The sequence below is a fragment of the Zalophus californianus genome, chromosome 11 (genome assembly GCF_009762305.2).
Source record: "Zalophus californianus isolate mZalCal1 chromosome 11, mZalCal1.pri.v2, whole genome shotgun sequence".
Lineage (NCBI taxonomy): Eukaryota > Metazoa > Chordata > Mammalia > Carnivora > Otariidae > Zalophus > Zalophus californianus.
Genome location: NC_045605.1, coordinates 64,277,454 through 64,296,566, shown reverse-complemented (window position 1 = coordinate 64,296,566; position 19,113 = coordinate 64,277,454). Strand labels below are relative to the sequence as shown.

General features: G+C 53.3%; 1 protein-coding gene and 1 long non-coding RNA gene across 10 annotated transcripts in view; one reads left to right on the top strand and one right to left on the bottom strand.

The window, feature by feature from the left end:
* Positions 1–19,113, top strand: part of DENND2B (DENN domain containing 2B) — a 172,114-nt gene that overhangs the window by 141,045 nt on the left and 11,956 nt on the right. For 7 of the 8 annotated variants that reach the window (XM_027578981.2, XM_027578979.1, XM_027578978.1 and 4 more), the window contains 10 exons: positions 373–509; positions 8,183–8,334; positions 9,845–10,060; positions 10,995–11,091; positions 11,693–11,737; positions 12,726–12,910; positions 14,402–14,511; positions 14,728–14,797; positions 17,610–17,687; positions 18,282–18,422. In XM_027578981.2, the coding sequence (XP_027434782.1) occupies positions 373–509; positions 8,183–8,334; positions 9,845–10,060; positions 10,995–11,091; positions 11,693–11,737; positions 12,726–12,910; positions 14,402–14,511; positions 14,728–14,797; positions 17,610–17,687; positions 18,282–18,422 (1,231 nt within the window). The remainder of the gene's footprint in view (positions 1–372; positions 510–8,182; positions 8,335–9,844; positions 10,061–10,994; positions 11,092–11,692; positions 11,738–12,725; positions 12,911–14,401; positions 14,512–14,727; positions 14,798–17,609; positions 17,688–18,281; positions 18,423–19,113) is intronic. The other variant, XM_027578982.2, reaches the window with a different exon arrangement.
* On the bottom strand, positions 1,244–17,576 carry LOC113914131. Of its 2 annotated transcripts, none has more exons than XR_004819396.1 (3): positions 15,309–17,576; positions 10,973–11,017; positions 1,244–5,457 (listed from the first exon to the last, which is right to left on the bottom strand). It is a non-coding gene; the product is annotated as an uncharacterized LOC113914131 (long non-coding RNA). The 2 variants fall into 2 exon arrangements; XR_003517385.1 differs by lacking the exon at positions 15,309–17,576 and adding an exon at positions 11,377–11,685.

The window sequence follows — 19,113 nt, the reverse complement described above, 5'->3', positions numbered from 1 at the left end:
TGAGCCCTGCCTCTTGTCACTTCATCTCCCTGAGCCTCCACCTCCTCATTCATAAAATGGCACAACAGCTCGTAGCAGCACTGTGAAGATAAATGAGGTTCACATGCAAGGCATTTGATAGAGCATCTGACACATGACACCCTTCTTAGCTGTGGGAGTTGTTACAGGTATTATTTGCAGGCACCCAGTCTGGGGCCTCTCAGACCGTTCTCTCCTCATTTGAGTGGTAAGTTTTGATCCATCTTGATGCGTTGCTTGGTAGCTGGTTGGTGAGGAGGACCTCTGGACTTTGCTGTCGCCCATGGCCATTCCCCCAACAAGGCAGTTGGAATCTAGTTTTGCTGGAATGACTCATGCTCTTGTTATCCACAGAAAATCCTTTGAGTTTGAGGATGCATCCAGTCTCCAGTCCCTGTACCCCTCTTCTCCAACTGAGAATGGTACTGAGAGCCAACCCAAGTTTGGATCCAAAAGCACTTTAGAAGAGAATGCCTATGAAGATATTGTGGGTAAGCTGTGGCAGAGGTGGTGGGCTGGCTTGTCTCTGGGGACTGCAGAGCAGGAACAGGAGGGACACTCCCAGGTTCCACTTCATTCACTGTGCGCAGACCTGGCCCAGCTTCTGGAACTTCTCAAGAAAATGGGCACCAGAGGAAGCAGCTTAGCAAAGACTGAGCAGCTGAGAAATTAAAGCCTGACCTTGAATGAACTGAAACCCAAAGGGTTTCTGGGACCACAAAAAGGGGAAAACCACATCATCCTTTTTTTTTTTTTTATTTTCAGAAGCCTTCCTTAGCTGTGTGTCCTTAGGCAATCACTTTTCTCAGACCTCTGTCTTCTCTTACAAAGTGATGATGATGTTATGATGTTAACAATGATAATGATAATAGAATATTATCAATAAGGGATTATTGTTAGGATTCACTGAGATAAAATGTTTATCAAAGTACCTAGCACAGTGCCTGGTCCTTAATATCTGTCTCCTACTTTCCCTTAAAGTAAGTGGTGTCAAGAAAGCATCTGAGGGGTGCCTGGGTGGCTCAGTCATTAAGCGTCTGCCTTCGGCTCAGGTCATGATCCCAAGGTCCTGGGATCGAGCCCCGCATCAGGCTCCCTGCTCTGCAGGAGGCCTGCTTTTCCCTCTCCCACTCCCCCTGCTCGTGTTCACTCTCTTGCTGTGTCTCTCTGGGTCAAATTAATAAATAAAATCTTAAAAAAAAAAAAAAAAGAAAGCATCTGAGATTTTACTCTGCTTGCAAACAAGTTTAGCCCTCCCCAGATTCACAGATGCTGACAGAAGACACAAGACTCTTGGATCGAAGACAAAGGACTTTATTGCTCATGGCACAGCAGGAAGCATGAGCTCCGTGTTAACGTGGGTTCCCCTTGCTCCCAGGTTCCATGAGGCAATGTGGAGGAGGTCCAGGTAGAGACTGTACGCACCGTGGGTCTGTGTCCCAGCTGAGAAACTCTAAGCTTAAGGAACCCCAATATTTTCAGGGGGTGGCTAGCAAACGTGCCCAACCTTTGCCCCACAGAGAGATGTTATCTTTATTCTGGTCAGGAAACAAATCTGCCTCTGCCCTCCAGGGAGACACTCTCCTTTCTGTCTTCTGAGCTTGTTTGCTATACATCTTTGAAACAGTAGTCTGGATGGTTCATTCCTCTTGCTCAAAAGTCAGAAAGGTAAGGTACCATGAAGAATTGTCCTTCAACTGGGAAGACTTGGAGTTGGCAAACCTGTGTTCCAGGGTCAACGAAAAACCAACAGAATGGGGTGGGTTGGGTTTATTTTGGGCTTTCATTTATTTTGGGCTTTCATTTTAATTCTGGCCTCATTCTCTTCCGTGGGTGCTTCAGTTTTGTTCAGGTAATGTGCTGTGTGTGAGTGTAGATCATTCAAGAGAAGAGAAGCAGTGTGCTTCTGCACTTGACCTCCCCTCTCTCATCTCTGGTTCTGTCTCATCTCTGTGTTAGGACTTGAGGCTGGAGACCATAGTCTTAGTTAACACATTAGAGAGAGAAGTGGCCCTAGTGGAGAATCCTCCAGATTCTCCTAAGACTAGGGAATCTTCAGAAGAGGAGGTCATCTATTCCCTCATTTGATTTGAGCCACGAGTTTCATCGTTTCCTCCTTACAACCTGCTGGGCCGGCACTTCTGGGGAAATAGCAGTAATGCTTGGATCCACAAAGGCACTGGTTCACCAGGAATGGAGTGCATAGTATATAGCCATCCAAAATTAGGTCATAACAGGAAGACTGTAGGAGTGGGATCCCTAGAACAGCAAAAGGGTCTAGGGAGGAAGGCCTTTCCCTTAACACTGGGAAAAAGCTTTGTACACATGGTCCCCAGAGTTGAGGTCAAGAGCTGTGGGGATCAGAGGCACAACCCCATCTTCCTCCCCACTCCCGTTGCAGGGTACATTCCTGTTTCCTCTGGTTGAGAAGAAACCGGAATGTGTTCTTGCTGCCTGGGGCCCTTGGGAGCACCCAGTACAGCTGCTGCAGTGGGCAGGCGAGGCTCTCATTCTTAGCCCCCTCCCCCAGCACGGTGGTCTCTGCCCACTCTGTGATCCCCTCTTCTCTGACAAGGCTTCGCAGCCCGTCTGGGCTGTCCAGGGATTTCAGGTGAGGAGATGCATGTTTTTGCATCAACTGAACTGAAGTAAGAGAAAGGGATGCTTTAACCATTTCTCCCTGTCCAGAGTTCCATGATCCTAGGCTCTGTTTGGGCTTGTTTGGGGACTGTGTCTGGTGGGGCAGAGGGAGATGAGAATTTGGGGGGCGCTGTCCTGGGCAACAGAGCTGTTCTCTGGGCTTTCTTCGGTCAGGTTAGAGAGAAGAGGAGGAGGGAGGCAAGGGTGTCTGGGTCTCAGACTCAGACTCAGTAGAGGGGTCTTTCTGCCACTTTGGGATGCTGCACGAGGAGGGAAGGAAATCCCGGAGCAGCGTAGCTGCTTCCTGAACGGATGAGCTAGAGCTAGGGGTAAGGGCTAGGATGGGATGAAGCAGCAGTGCGGGCGTGTTCCTTCGCTACTCCCCTAGCTTGTGGATTTGGAGCATTGTGCAGATTAGGCAGGAGTGGAGTACTCAGCAGGGTGTTGGAAGGAGGGCAGGGAGTGACACAGGCACCTGGGTTTTGCTTCAGCCTTGTAGGGTGGGGGTGTGGGGCTGTTTAGCATCTGTAGTTAGTTCACTGCCCTGGACACAGCTTCCTTCTTTGTATCCCCCACAATAGCACTGGCTAAATTTCTAGACCAGGGAGGCTGAGGGCAATATAAGAGAGAATATCTCTTTCTCTTAGATTCTGGTTGATCTATCCCTTTCTCCTTCCCTGGAGACAGGCCCAAGAATTTGGACCCCCCAGAGGCTTCACGGGGGCCCTTGTTGCTGAACTCTGAATGTCGGTTTCACTTTTGCCTGGGATTGACCAGTGCCTCGGACTTCCCAGGAGCCTTCTCTTCTGTTCTTGGCCCAGCCTGTGCTCTGTGAGGTTAAGGTCATTTCTGGTTCTGTTTGGATTAACCAACTCTTCTGCTGCCTTGCTTGCACAGGGACAGGCAAAGCTTTGTTTTGGGTATGTGATAATGGGGCTGTGGGGGGCAGGGAGCACCCATGTTAAATCTCCATCATGGGGACCAGCTGATTGGATTGGAGTTTCTGGTCTGTTAGAGGTTGAGGATCAGTTGGCCCAGAAACTAACATGTCTTTTCTATGAGCAGTGGACTTGAACGAGGGGCCTTGGGGAATTTGCTGGCCTCCCTCCCACATCAGGCATGACGCCTGGGGACCTGGGGTGGGATATTCCGAGACAGGCTGAGGTTTATCCTGCTAATTTGCAATAGAGGGGTTCAAAAATAAAGTAACTGCCTTGTTACTTCCTGGGGCTGTTAATTCTCGCCTGTCCAATTTGACATCTGCCCCTGGAAGATGCTGCTATTCCACAAAGCCTTATAATCGTTTGCATTCTGAGCCTGACACTTAAAAATGCACCCAAGGAAGCAGCTTGTTAGGGAGTTATGTGGAGTGGCCTCGGCGCCTGACCAGGGAGCCTGGACTGCATTCCTGCAGAGATTCCCACTCCCATCAGCTAGTTGGGGCTGAGGGAGAGTTTCCAGGAACTTGAGCAGGATGGGAGCTGGGGACAGGGCCAGTCAGCCTGATTGCAAAGCTTTTTGAGCTTCTGCTCTCTCTGTCATCTTCTCTCATTTGTCCCCAGGCTGGAAAGTAGTAATGAACAGAGGGTACCTAACAACATTGAGGCTGCAGCCCAGAGGTGCAGCCCAGGGGGACCGGTGCCTGGGCAGTTGGAGAAAGGTGTCCAGGCTTGGAGGGTGGGTAACAGTTAGCTCTTTAGAGCTCCCCATCTGATGTACTGTGTGTTGGCGGAGGAAGGAGGGAGTTGGGCCTTTACCCTGGCCCTTTCTCCACTGCGTGAAGGAGGGGAAGAGGCTGAGCACCAGGAGAAACAGCTGCTTGGAACCAGGAGAGGTTTTGACAGGGAAGCTACAGACCCAGGGCCCTAGCCAGGGTGTGGTCAGGAAGCTTAGGATTCTGTTGAGAGAAATTCTCAGTGTCTGTGCACTTAACACACCTCTTTCCTAACTGGTTCTTCTAGTTGTGTGTGTGTGAGTGAGTGCTGTTTGGTGTGTGTGGTTAATGACCAAAGGAGCTGTGGGGAGGATTGGGGGCAGGGCTGGGTGGGGCTGGTTTCTTCTTTCAAGAGGATCAGTGTGATAAGTTTGGGCTCTGACAAGCCCCTTTTAAAAGAGTGCAAAGCAGAAATTCTTGGCGATGCCCTTGTTCCATATCTCATCAGCAAAGCTGGGAAGGGTTGAGACCTCTGGCTTCCCCAAGCTGGGCTTGATAAGATGGGGCTGCTCAGGGCCGGGCTTCTGGGGAAGAAGGCCTACCTCTTCTCCCTCTCCTCTCCTCAGGCAGTCAGTGCGGATTGCCCTTGAGGAATCTGTGTGGGTGGGAATGCAGGTGACAGTCTGGTGGTCTGCCAGGCCACTGTCTCCCATCCACGCCCCTGCTAACTCTTCACCGTGTCTCTCCACTCAGCTGTGGCTGCTCCAGCCTTGCTGTAGTCCTCTTCCCCCGAAGGAAGATCTGAGCCCTATTCCCCAGCCTTCCTCCTCTCCGGAGCCATTGCTTTGGGATTAATTTTCTCTCAGCAGGTTCAGGTGTGGTTCTCCTTGGGGCCTGCTTGGTCTCTGCCTATTATCCCCATCCCCTGAGCATCCTTACTCCCTGGAAGGATGACGGGGAGTACGTCCATGAGACAGCTCCAGAACGGTGGCCAGGACCAATCTGGGACATAGAGAGTAGCAGGTGACTGAGGGCTTTGAGGTCCCAGCTAAGGCTGGGGAGGCAGGGCTTCGGCTGGGGCCAGCAGTCGTCTCCTGGAGCAGTGATGAGTGGCCTGGTTCTATCAGAGAGGATTTTAAACATTGCTGAAGAAGAAAGAGGCGAGTGTTAAGGCTGGGAAGGCAGGAGGAACAGGCTTTTGAGGCTTTCCTGAAATTTTGTTTCTAGAGGCAATACTAGTATTGAGACCCTGGTGTTCCCAACTGTTTTCTCCCAGGTTGTCATTGATGTGCCTCAGTGTTGTGCATCTATTACTTCCCTGGGCCTCAGTCTCCTACCTCTGTTTCTTGGAGCTTTGGATTTTGTATCAGTGTTCAAAGCTCTGATTCCTGGGGAAGAAAGAAGGAAGAGAAGGAAGGAGGGAGGGAGAAGAAAGGAAGGAAGAAAGGGTGGAGGAAAGAGAGTTTGCCTGGGGAGTTATGTCATGGCAGTCAGAATCTATTAGGAAGTTTAGAAACATCTATCTAAAGCAGTGGTTCCTAACAGGGCAGGGGGATAATTTCATCCATCCACCCATCCTCCCTCCCCACCCCTCCCCTCTTTCTTTCCATCCTTCCCTCTTTCCCCCGCCCAATCCATCCATCTGCTCAGGGGACATTTGACAGTGTCTGGAGACATTTTTTGTTCTTATAACTGAGGGGATGCTACTGTCATCTAGTGGATTGAGGCCAGGGTTGCTGCTAAACATCCTGCAATGCACAGGAGAGTCTACCACAACGAGAATCATCCAGCCCGAAATGTCAGTACTTTGGAGAAACTCTGATCTAAAGGAGTTGAGACAAGGTCATCCTGTTGGTTCAGGGATGTTGATAAGGACTCTGGCTGGTCACCCAGCCCAAAGCAATTTGGATTTGATGAGCTTGGAATAAATGTTCTTCCTGCCTCCATCTGAACAGTGATGCTCTGGTCCTGTTCCCCAAGGGTCAGGAAGATTGTGTCCTGGCATTCTTGAGTCCGTGACCCAGCCCCCCCCCCACCCCATCAATACACGTTATATATTGGAGAAGGACCAGGAAGTACTGAGTCTCTCCTGCCTCCTCTCTAAGTGCCCAGAGTGGGGTAGGCTGGATGCCAGTTTTGATGCTTGGCTTCTTGAGCAGTGTTGCCGGGCCAGCTCTGCTTAGTCAGGACTCTGGAATGGAGACCAGTCATCTTTGTAGCATGGCTGTGTTACAGGAAAATGTCTGCTCAGTTGCTGGGGCCTGGACTCTGCTTGGTGCTCGGAATCACTTAATCCAGTCCCAGATCCTATCCTGAGCCATTCTTGACCAAGACCTTCAAGGGATTTGTGTTGCTCCCCTGGCAGCTTGATGAGCTGTGACAGAAATCCTTCCTTCACACCTCCTCCCTCCCCCTACCTCTGTGAAGGCATTTCCTAAGTTCAGGGTAGTTTTCCATGGTAGTAATAAGTAGATACCCCCAGTTTGGGGGGAGTCTTGACTTTGGAAATCAAGAATTCTGTGAGCATTTAAGGATTGGTTTTTCTCCTGTGTCCCATCTTAGGAAAGCCTACACTCTCAGTGGCCTTATTTCTAGTCCTATTGCTCTTTCCTCTGCCTGCTCCCTGAGAAGTAGTATCTGAACTCCTCTGGGGGGCGTGAGACACATCCGGGCATCTGCAGGGCTCAGCAGTCACCAGGCTCCATCCTGCTGCTGAACAGAGAGAAGAGGAGTGAGCCCTGTTCTCTTCGTGTGTGCCTCCCCCAGTAGAGAGTAGCATATACATGTTGGTCACTGGTTGCCAGGTCCCCAGCCCCAGAGAGGGGCATCCCTGTGGCAGGGCGGATATGGAAAGACTGGGGAAGGGGAGCAGAGGGCCGCGCTCACTCACAGTGCCCACGGATCTGACCCAGCACACCATGTTCTGGGGTGTAGGGAAGTCCAGGTTTGTGTTGCAGGGAAAGGGGCAGGCAGGTAGGGCTCTGGGAAGGAGATGCTTTCATGGGCAGGGACTGTGCTCTCTGCTCCCTGAGGTTTGCTGGGAGTGCCAGTACGGTGCCTGCTTCCAGGGCTCTTAGCCATTAGTCCTGAGAAGCCCAAACTCCCCACCCTCACCTCTTTGGCGCACATGGCTATCAGGCCTTTCACACCTCCCCTGTGTCACAGCAGGAGGGCTTGTCCCAAAAGGGGAGTGAAGACCATCTTTTGTTGCGAGGCCAGAGGTGGAAGAAACAGACTGGCCCTGTAGGGAGAGCAGTGCATGGAGCAGATAATGACTGAGCTGTCACTACTTGGCTCAGCCCTGTTCTGGTGTGGGGTTACCTGTGGACCAGATGGCAGAGCTGCCCGGAGAGAGTCGGTGCACAGTATAGGAAGTGAGAGGGAGGCCTGGCAGCCCCCTGCTCCTTGTAGTTCGGTAGTGTTCCTCCGTGCCCAGCCCCCAGAGTGTGTCCTCAGGGAGCATCGGTAGCAGGACAGCCGTGTGACCTCTGAAAGCCTTTCCTACCTTGAACTGTACATCTCTGGGGCTTTCACAGCAGGAGGACTGGAGCCAAGGAATGAAGCCTGGTGTTGGCTTTGTCGTCTGGCTGGGCACGGGCAGGGGTAGCTGAACCAGTCTTGTGCAATCTCTGAATTTATAAAGCAGAGGCCAGACGGGGCTGAGCTGAACTGGGGGTGGGGGGTTTGCTTCTGGACTTGGAGCCGGGATCTGTTTGTAGCCTCCCCACTGCAGACGGGCAGCTGTATGACTCATGGGCTGAAGGGCCAGGCAGAAGCCATTCTCTTTGGTTCACAGGAATTCTGCTTGTTTATTTGTGAGTGTGTTTCCTCCTTCCCTTCTCCCAGTCTCTGACTTCTCTCCCTCTGCAGGAGATCTGCCCAAGGAGAATCCATATGAGGATGTGGACTTAAAGAGCCGAAGAGCAGGGCGAAAATCTCAGCAACTGTCTGAAAACTCCTTGGACTCTTTGCACAGGATGTGGGGTCCTCAGGACAGGAAGTACAACAACCCACCCACTCAGGTAATGGCAGCCCCGACTTGGGCCAGCATAAGGGCCAGAGTGGAGGCCTGTCCTACCAGGGTGTGGGCCCACTTCCACTCACACTCTTTCCCTCACTAGTGCTTGGCAAAGGAGGTGACCTCAGGAAAGAGCTCTGCACACAGGGACTTCTGCCATGTCGAAATCCTTGTGGGCAAGCGCGACGTGCTCCCTGGGCACCCTGCCCTCCGTTCTTCCCTTCACTACTCGAGCTCTGTGCTGCAACACGGAGGCATGAGCCCCGGCTGCCTCCTGTCCTATCATTGTTCCTGCTCCCCTTCTGTGGGTAACAGGAAGACGGGGCCCTGGTTGGAGTCTTGGTACTCGGCAGCTCTGGCAGAAACAATCTCAGTCCTGGCATTTGGGGGCCAGGCATAGGCCCAAGAACCAGATTTGGAGAGCTAGACAGGTGTCTACCAGACCTGGAGCTACTCGTATTGGAGGGAATAAGACTGAATCTTCAAGGAATGGACTGATAGAAGGCAGAATGAGAAAAAAGATGGAGAGTCAAAGGAGACCGTTAGACTTGAGCTCATTCTGGCCTTGTCCAGGGTGGACAGGAGGCAAGAGAAGGGAGGTGCTTTCTCGGAGCTACCCAGGCAACTCTGATTCTCTTTGCAAATGGAGGGACCTAGACATTTTATAGCATTGGCTGGAGAATATAGAAATGATTTCTTTTGGCTTTGGAATGATGTAATCATTTTTATAAAAGATTCACCTTTCTCATGTGCTGTATTCAGACAGGCTTCCACTGAATTTGTGCGGCCAGCCTGATTGGGTGGGAAGAGGGTGCTGGGGGGCGGGAGGAAGGAGGACTGGCTGAAGAGGGATGAGAGACGATGCCAGATGCAGACAGCGGATGGGAGGCGGGTTGAGTTGGTAGGGGTGCTGCCTTTCTATCAGGGAGCAGGATCTGCGGAGAGTAAGGTGCCTGTGCAGAAGGGTGCTGGTTTCGACCGAAGGAGTAGATGGGGACTGGGGAGGGGCAGCTGCGGTGAAGGAGCTACCTGGCTGTGAGGCCTGCATTGCCGGGCTTTGGGAGTGAGGGCCCTTATGTTCTGCCTGGAAGACGTGAGCGGGGCCAGGCTGCCATGTGGATTATGACCCCTGCTAAGGAAGCCTTTTAGGACTGGATCGGGGGCTGTGGGTGGGAGACGAGCTCCATCAGCCAGGCTGAATAATGAGCAAAGGCTAAGAAGCCTTGTCCCAAAGCTCAGGAGGAGCCCCCAGGATTCCCGCTTGTCCTTCTCTTTCCACTCAGTTGAGAGCCCAGTTTTCTTAGCCTCTGTTTTCTTTTTTCTGGCAGAGGTGGTTCAGCTTCCTTTGTGGAAGCCCATATCTCATCTAGCCCTGACCTGCTGATTAGCAGCTGAGGTCTTACAAGAGGAAACCCAGGCAGAGGGAAATTCCAGGGTGGGATTCGGGGGAGCCAGGGATGCCAGCCAAGGCATCTGTGCCGAACCCCTCTCCCACACCTTCTCTCCCATGCCAGCTCTCCTTGAAACCCAGCAGCCAGTCCCTGCGCAGTGGGCACTGGTCGGAGAGGAAGAGCCACCGGCTGCCGCGATTACCCAAGAGGCACAGCCATGACGACATGCTGCTGCTGGCTCAGCTGAGCCTGCCGTCTTCACCCTCCAGCCTCAACGAGGACAGCCTCAGCACCACCAGCGAGCTGCTGTCCAGCCGCAGGGCCCGCCGCATTCCTAAGGTAGCCTCCCCAGAGGAGCCGCCTGGGGCTGGCTGGGCAGGTGGGCGGGCAGGTGGGCAGCTCTCTCCCTCCCTTCCTTCCCTGATCTGGGGCTGCTTCCTCAGTTCTCCTTGAATAAATTCTGGGCCCTTGCACTGGTCTTTCTTTTTCATCTGGTTAGTTCCCTGTCTTATTACCAAAGATGCATTAAGTGATTCATGGGTGCACAGACGTTAGGGGAGGGTCAGGCAGGCCTCTCTCCCAAGGAGCACTCCGTGCCTTCGAGCGACCGGAAACCAGTCCTTTAGGAGACTCCCCATTAGTGAGTGTGGGGTGTGCACTTGGAGAGCTCTGTGCACACATAAACATTTCCAGGCTTTGAAGGACCTAGGACTCAAACCTGAGTCTTCCTTTCTCTGACTCTCAGAATTGAGAGTTTTCAGCAATGATTTGCACACACAGGCAGTCAGACCCAAATCCCCAGCCCAAAGCGGCAGGATTTAGCCAAATGGTATTTTTAGCCTGCAAACAATGCTTGGGTATATTGGGAATTTAGCTCCTTCCTGTCGTGGCCCCAGGTTATAGCCTAGAGGGAAAGGCTCCAGTCCTTGTTCCTGTTATTACGTCTGAGGAGCTCTTTGTCTCCGTTGGTTCAGTGACTCTGGGGACGCAGAAGCTCCCATCCTGTGTAGTTTGATCACAGTTCCTTCCTCTGGGGAGCTAAGTTTAACATCCTTGTGTAGGGGCAGGAGACCACTTAGGGTACGAGGGAGGTGAGAGCTACTGGCCCGTCTGCACTTGGGGTCAGTGCAGCAGGGAGACCAGTACTGGGTCCAGTATGGGGAGGGCAGAAAGCTTGCACCTTGAGGGAACGAAAGGGCTACTAATCAGCCTTCTTGGAAATAGGGGCAGCTGATGTTAAGGTTATCTCACCTTCCATGCTTTTCTCACCCAGCTTGTCCAAAGAATTAACTCCATCTATAATGCCAAGAGGGGAAAGAAGAGATTAAAAAAGCTGTCAATGTCCAGCATTGAGACAGCATCACTGAGAGGTAGGCCTTGATGTCTGAGCTGGTTCAGGTGTCTGGGGCCCTTGGGCAATAGGAACAGGGAGAGGCATGATCTAGCTTTAGTTTACCCTTCTGTGGGCCAATCCCAGGATCCTCCTTCTACCTTCTAGGAGGGTAGAGTCCTACCCAGAAGTGGCACATAGAAGGGGAGGGCCAAAGAGGGAAGGAAACCATGGGATGGGTTAGTTCAGGCCTGGGGCTGTGAGGCCCTGATGAGGGAGGTGGGTGTGGGAATCTGCTTCTGGCAAAAGGAAAGGCCAGACTTACTGAGAACTGTGGTCTGTTTCCCATTTCAAATCTTGGCGTCCTGGAGGCAGGCCCTGTGATCCAGGCCTGTAGGCCTCTCTGCTGGCTCGGCCTCCAGCTCAGGCCTTCGGCAGCTTCCCCCAGAGCAGGACTGGATGCATAGGGGTTTGTATAGCGATTAGCACCTGCGGTTTGAGCTCAGAGGGTCCCTGGGCCCAGGGGGGCCCAGAAGAGGTATGATCCATCCCTTGTGAGAAGAGCTGGGAGGGGGGCACAGGAAACGTTGGCTGTGGGGCAGCGGCTCAGCAAGCGTGCACTCCTACTGTTACTTTTCCAGATGAGAATAGTGAGAGCGAGAGCGACTCTGACGACAGGTTCAAAGGTGAGGCGTGGCTCCCCGAGAGCACGGAATCCCTTCCCAGCCCTGGCTGTAGAGTCACCCCCTTCCTCTGCACATATAGTTCCAACGTCCCCAGTTGGCCTGCTTTGGAGAGGCAAGAGGCAGGCAGGATAGCAGCCAACAGAGCAAAGAGCTGTAGGGGAGTCCCCTCCTACTGCGTGCAAGGCAGCCCTGGGAGGGTTGAACTCAGACGTCCCCCTTCACCTGGACTTCCCCACGGTCTTGTCCACAGGAACTGGGTGCTAGATTTGCTTGGTAAATGCTGCAAACCTGGAGGGTCAGAGGTGGGTTTAGAAGGTTACAAGTACCTCTTCTGGCTGTACCAGTTGTGCCAGTCTGAAGAAACTGGTCCTCTGGAGGCCCTGAGGCCACTTAGGCCCCATATCCATAGAGAGGAGGACTGACACCTCCCTGAAAAGGTTTTTGGGAACTTCCCGTTCCAGCAGCCTTGGATAAATCTCTGTTCTTTCTCTACTGGGAAACCTGCCTAGACTTTCCTGGATGGTTAAAGTATGTGAGAGCTAGCTCCCTCCTTCCCGCCTCCACTGGTCCCCCAGGCAAGTGGGCAAATGGACTTGGGGCTGGGGACAGGGACAAAGGGTCCAAGTCCAAGGACTCTGAGAGGGACCCAGGACAGAGCCTTTGTGGAGGTGCGTGTTGGTACTAGGCAGGGGTAGGTGGGTGCCTGGGTTTTGCCTGGCTTAGGCACTCCTGTCAGTCCCCACCCGGCCTCCAGAAGCTCCGGAAGGCCCAGCGCAGCCGCTCCCTGTGGCAGGGCAGAGCCTTTGCACAGGCGTAGACGCTTTGCTCCTGCCACTTCAGCCCCAGACCTAGCTGCGAGAGGGTGTCAGGCCAGGCTTCTGCGCTTCGAGGTGGTCCACAGAGGCAGAGCCTGAGACTGGGGTGGAAGGGGGCTGATGTGGGGTCTCTGACGGTCCAGTCCGTGCCCTGACATGCACCCTGCCCCCAGCCCACACGCAGCGCCTGGTCCACATCCAGTCCATGCTGAAGCGTGCACCCAGCTATCGGACCCTGGAGCTGGAACTGCTCGAGTGGCAGGAGCGGGAGCTTTTTGAGTACTTTGTGGTGGTGTCCCTCAAGAAGAAGCCATCTCGAAACACCTACCTCCCTGAAGTCTCCTACCAGTTTCCCAAGGTGAGGCCATCTCTCCCCCATCCCACCCCATCCTCTAGCACCTTCTGTCTGCCCGGCCTATCTCTGGGGCGGGAGAGATCCTGTTCCTGCCATAGCCACTCACCTCGCTGTGACAGCCCTGAGCATGGTGCCTGCCAGCTAGCAGGGAAGAGAGGGTTTCCGGGGCACGGGTTTGGGCCAGTGCTTGTTCAGAGGATGAGGGCACAAGAGAACACCTCCCAGTATGCCTAGAATAAAACCCAAATTGCTTATAGGGATGGCAAGGGGCCTGCAGAAGGGCCCCCAGGTACTTCTCATACTTTATTTCTCTCTTTTCAACCACTGTATTGAGACCTAATTCACATACTATTTAATTCAGCTATTTGAAGTATACAATTCGGGACACTTGGGTGGCTCAATCGGTTAAGCATCTGCCTTCGGCTCAGGTCATGATCCCAGGGTCCTGGGATCCGAGCCCCACGTCGGCCTCCCTGCTCAGTGGGGAGTCTGCTTCTCCCTCTGCCTGCTTGTGCTCTCTCTCTGTCTCTCTCTGACAAATAAATAAATAAAATTTTAAAAAAAGTAAAGTATACAATTCAATGACTTTTAGTATATTCAGAGTTGTATAATCATTATTATGACATTTTTTAAAAAAGAGTTTATTTATTTTAGAGAGAGAGAGAGTGCAAGCAAGCGGGGTCGGGGGAGCAGAGGGGAAGGGGGGGGATAGAGAATCTGAAGCAGATTCCATGCTCAGCGTGGAGCCTGACAAAGGGCTGTCTCACGACCACGAGATCATGACCTGAACTGAAACCAAGAATCGAGTGCTTAACCAACTGAGCCACCGAGGTGCCCCTGGAACGTGTTTGTCACCCCAAAAAGAAACTGTGTACCCCGTTAGGTGTCACTCTCCATCCCCCCACCTACCTTCCCCCTCTTACCGCACCTTCCCTGCCCATCACCAGCCAGCCAACCTGGCCTCCTTGCTTTCTGCCTCAACCTGGAATGTTCTTTCTTCAGCTCTGCACGTGGTGGCTGGCTCTTTTTCATTCCTCATTCTCTGCCCAGATAGTACCTCTTCCAGGAGATCTTTCTAGATACCTAAAGTATCCCTCCCCCTGTCCAGTTCTCTCTGTCATAGTGCCCTCTTTATTTCCTTTGTGGCACCCTTGGGGATTTCGTTGTCAATTGTCTCAGTCTCCTGACCAGAATGTGCAGGGACAGGGACCTTACCCACTTTGTCTTCCATCAGTAGCCCCAGTGCGTGACACGGTGCCAGGTGCCACACAGAAAGCACTCGTTTGGCACCTACTGAATGAATACATGATGTCTCAGCTCGCACCCAGACCTCTCTGTAAGAATCGGGAATGGGGACAGGATTGCTGAGAAGCATGCCAGTTGGCCGGATGCCATCTAACGCTCTTAGGGGAGGAGATGCTTCTCAGCCACCCCCTCCGGCCCAGGATCCATGTCTTCTCTCGTCTGTCTCTCCCCAAATCCCTCTTCCTGCAGCTGGACCGACCCACCAAGCAGATGCGGGAGGCAGAGGAGAGGCTCAAGGCCATCCCCCAGTTTTGCTTCCCTGATGCCAAGGACTGGCTCCCTGTGTCGGAGTACAGCAGGTGAGGCCTGGCCTGGTCTGGCCAGAGGCAGGAAGGGAGCATCGGCTCCGTGACTCCCACAGCGGGGGCAACTGCACAGGACATGCCGGCGTCCTGGCCTCTGCTCTTACCGCCAGCTGGCCCTTCACCTCCTCCCTGGGAGGGCATTCCCTCTTCTGGGGCGCTATTTCCTGGGTCCTCTGACCTTCCCTGATGCCAGGTCCCTCCCCGTTCCAGTGAGACCTTCTCTTTCATGCTGACTGGGGAAGACGGCAGTAGGCGCTTCGGCTACTGCAGGCGCTTACTGGTAAGTAGAGCCGTGCAGCCCTGGTGGGACTGGGCCGCACCGTATGTGTGTGTGCATGTGCATGCGCGTGTGTGTGCTCATGTGTGCGCCTTCCTCAACTCTGGCTTGTGTGGGATTCTACATTCTGCTTCCTTGTGTGCTCCTCAAGGCCGCCCCCGACACATGCATGCGCGTGCTTACACACACACACACACACACACGCACACACGCACGCACGCACATGCACGCACACACACGCAGGCACACAGATGAGGCACTCCTAGGATGGCAGGACTCACAGTGACCCCTCTGATCAGTCCCCAGGATCTGAGATAAACTGCAATAAGAAGCGAGAGTGGATCACCTTCTACTGGGCTGTCCTATGGTTTTAACTTTCCTACACTTTTTCTTCTCCTTCATTTCTCTCGGGCTCCTGGGCTCTGGTTGCCGATGCTGGAGTGCAGGATCCTATCACCCCAGCTATGTGTGTGTATCAGACAGGGGTGGAGGACAACCTTCCTCATGCCCATACCTGGCCCGCTGACGTGAGGAGGCATCCTGTCCATGGTCTGGTAGTGCTGGAGGCTGAGGAGGGACAGAGCAGTACCTTCTGTGGGATTCTGGAAGAGATGCCTTGAACACAGGGGAAAGGGAGGGTTTTGAAAATATAAGCCATGTTATAGAGAGAGAAGCCCTTCCCCATCTCCCTTCCCATGAGTCCTGGGAAATAATCAGGTGGAGGTAAGGTAAAGAGAGAGTCCTGTTGCACTCTCCCCTGGAGTTCACTAGGATGTTGTTGGTTTGGGGTGTCAGCAGTGTTTCATGGTTCCCATGCCTTAATGGGACAAAGACTCACTAGATGCCAGTCTAAGCACAGATGAGAAGAATCCTAGGCAGGGACCCCACGTGAAGGATTCTGAGCCATTCATTCATTCATTCTGAAACATGTACCATACTCCCGTTGAGGGTCAGGCAACATGTTAAATGCACCTAAAAAGGAGTTAGACATGAATCCCATCCAATCTTCAAGGAATTTTAGATAGTCTAGTAGAGGAGGTCAGACTTTGAATGTAGAAGGGAAGACAAAGGGAATAAACTATTATTTAGGACCTGTTATGTTCCAGGCTAGATGCTTGAAGTGTGTCAACTTCTTTAATCCTTAGGAGAGTTCGTGAAGTAGTACTGTGTCGGTCAGTGTCTATAGATTAGGAAACTAAGACTCGGGGGGGAATAACTTCCCCAGGATCACACAGCCAGTGAGAGACAGAGCCAGGATTGACTCTAAGTTCTTTGCTACTCTTGGATCGCCCCAGAGGGCAGTCTGCGGAGGAGGGATATTTGGATATTGAATGGCCGGTGAGTAGGGCTAAGGGAATGTGGAGCAGTACGGATGCCAGGTGGGGAGCCAGGCAGAGGCCAGCATGCCCCAGGTTCACCTGGGCCTGGAGACGAGCATTCCGAAGGCTGCCTTTGCAGGAATAGTGATGGAGCAGAGCTGCTCCTTTGCAGCGGGCCTGCTGCCCCCAGGGAAGAGTATGTTTGTCCTGGCGTGCTCAGAGAGGGCCTGGGCTGGGTCCCTGCCAAGGGGGCTGGCACTAGCTCGGCATTCCTGCAGATTGGACACAATGATTCTAACCCAAATCCCACATACTTGATTTAATCACTTGGGGCTTTAGGGGAGGCGGGGGAGAGGGAAAGAGAGAGGAGTGAGTTTCAGGCCTAATATGGACAAAAACAGATTCTGCCTTCTCTTTAGATCTGTGACGTGCTCGGCCAGCAGGTTTGGAAACTGAAATGGGCCCATCTGCATTTGCTTAGCGGCCTGCATGAGGGGCCAGCACCTGCTCTGTGCTCCCTCCCTACTTGGCCTTGCCAGGCACTCAGGCCTCTGAGCCAGAGGCAGCCACAGAGCCCTGCCAGCCTCTTGCTGGAGACATAGACTCCTGTGGCCTCACCCCAACCTGCATTTGGGGGCCCCAGGCCTGGGGAGCTCTCAGGGCACATCTGCTCCAGCCACTCACCTTTTTAACCCCCCCATTCCTTTGTTCTCCTCTCCTAGCATACCTCTGTTCTCTGTCTTTGCGTCCCTTTCCCTTCTGTCCTGTCAGAAGGCAGCATGCTTTAGAGGTGAGATAGCAAATCAGAGGCCAAAACAGACTCCTGGCTCCATGACTTTTAGATGCATGCCCTTGGGCAATGACTTACTCTTTTTGTAACTCAGTTTACTCATCTATAGAATGTAGATGATGGTGCCAGTGTACTATCTCTCACAGGCTTTTTGTAAAGTACCAAGCCCAGGCCTCAGATATGGTAAACATTCAATAAATAGTAGTTTGCTGCCCTTATCTGTGTTCAATTTGTCTTACTAGAATGGGGTGGATCGAGGAAGGGAGGCAAGGGGAACCCAGAATGGGGATGTTTTACGGAAGGTCCCCTGTGAGGGGCAGGGGACTCCACGGCTTGCCCTGAGGAATGTACACAGGTCCCTCTCATGACCATTGTGTCCTCTGGATTCCCAGCTTTCGCCATGTAAATCCACGAATCACCATATAGCTTTAGCCAGGCTGCTTCCTCCTGCGCCAGCGGCCTCCTGGGAGGAACTCGGCAGGAGTCTGGCACCTTGGGCTGGGAGACCCAGTGGAGGCTGAAGCCTGCCCCCAAAGAGTGTCAGCCTTTCCTTTGGGGGCCTGGTTGAGCAGCGGTTTAGAAGAAGTTTGCAGTCGTCCCCTAGAAGATCAGTCCTCAGTCCTCACTTCCCCAGGAAAAGGAGCCAGATGTAGTAACGTGCTTTCTCTGTATCTGTCTGTCTCTCCTCCGCCTCATCCCGACCCAGCCGAGTGGGAAAGGGCCTCGGTTGCCAGAGGTATACTGTGTCATCAGCCGCCTGGGCTGCTTCGGCTTGTTTTCCAAGGTAAGAGGGCTCTGGCTTACTTCCCTCCCCTTCCCCAGCTGACAGCTCCCACAGGAGTATCTATAGTCAGCTCAGATGAGAAAACCACCTGTGTGCGTGAGCGAGCAAGCGAGCGGGCACGAGCAAGAGAATGCAAGAGCAAGTACAGGGAGCTCCTGGACTCTTTCCTGTTCCCAAGCCTGGCTCCCCATCTGGCCAGCTGGCATCTCCCCAGCTCCTGCACCAACATGGTCTGCCAATGTCACAGTCCACCCTGGGCCATGGGCAGAGCCGGAGTCCTTGGGGACAGAGACCCCAAGGGTCTCTGGGGCCACCTGGGGAAGCCAAGTGCCCAGGGACCCGACTTGCAAGTGGTGTTTCCTTGGCCCAGCTCCTGGGTGTGAGGCAAGGACGAGTTAGTGAGCAGAGCAGTCATCGAGTGCCAAGGGAAGCAGGAAGGCTAGAGTGTAAAGCTGCTGGCGAGACAGTCCTCCTGTCCCCTAGCTTTTGGCCCCAGCTGGTCAGATGCCAGGCTGCCCTCTTCTCTGCCCAGGAGGTAGGGAAGGGCAGCGTCCTGACACCCTTCCTCTTCGGGCTACCGGTGGTTGGGCACAGGTCCTAGATGAGGTGGAGCGCCGGCGTGGGATCTCTGCCGCCTTGGTCTATCCCTTCATGAGAAGTCTCATGGAGTCGCCCTTCCCTGCCCCAGGGAAGACCATCAAAGTGAAGACATTTCTTCCAGGTGCTGGCAATGAGGTAGGGATTTCTGCTGCCTCTTCTCTCAGACTATGGATGGGGGCTAGCTAAGGCTGCAGTCCCCGGGAGGGGCAGAGCACGGCCCCTTCCTCGGTCACCGTGTGTGTACAGCTAATCAGTAAGGACTGGAAAAGTGAATGACAGAACTGTCACTGGGGCCCAACTCCCTGCATCTCCTAGGGGGCCTTCCCTGACCTGCTTGGACTCAACTACATTCCATCTGCCCTCCTTTTATTCATTCATCAGCCCTTTACCGACAGTGCTCTCTCACAGTCAGGGATGGTGCCAGACCTTGGGGCAGCCATGAAGTTGAAGTAGGCCACAGCTCTGTCCCTGTGGAGTTCATAATCTAGTGGGAGAGACCAATATTAAATACATATGTCTGCTTTTAAGTAGATAATTCCCGAACATTTTAAGTGCCAAGCGCAAGCATGGGAGTAAGAGTGTGTGACAGGGGACCTGCTCTAGGTTAGGGGGCCCGGGAAGGCTTCCTCTGAGGAGGTGACTTAGGTGAGTAGAGTCAGCTAAATGAAGTGGGGGAGGGAGACTGAAAGAGAAGGGTGTGGATGGGAGAAGGTTATTCCAGGTAGAGAGGGAACAGCATCTGCAAAGGCACATGTTGGCAAAGTGACAAGGAACTGAAAAAAGGCCAAGATGGTTGAAAGGGTGGTGAGCAGGGCAGGATAGGCAG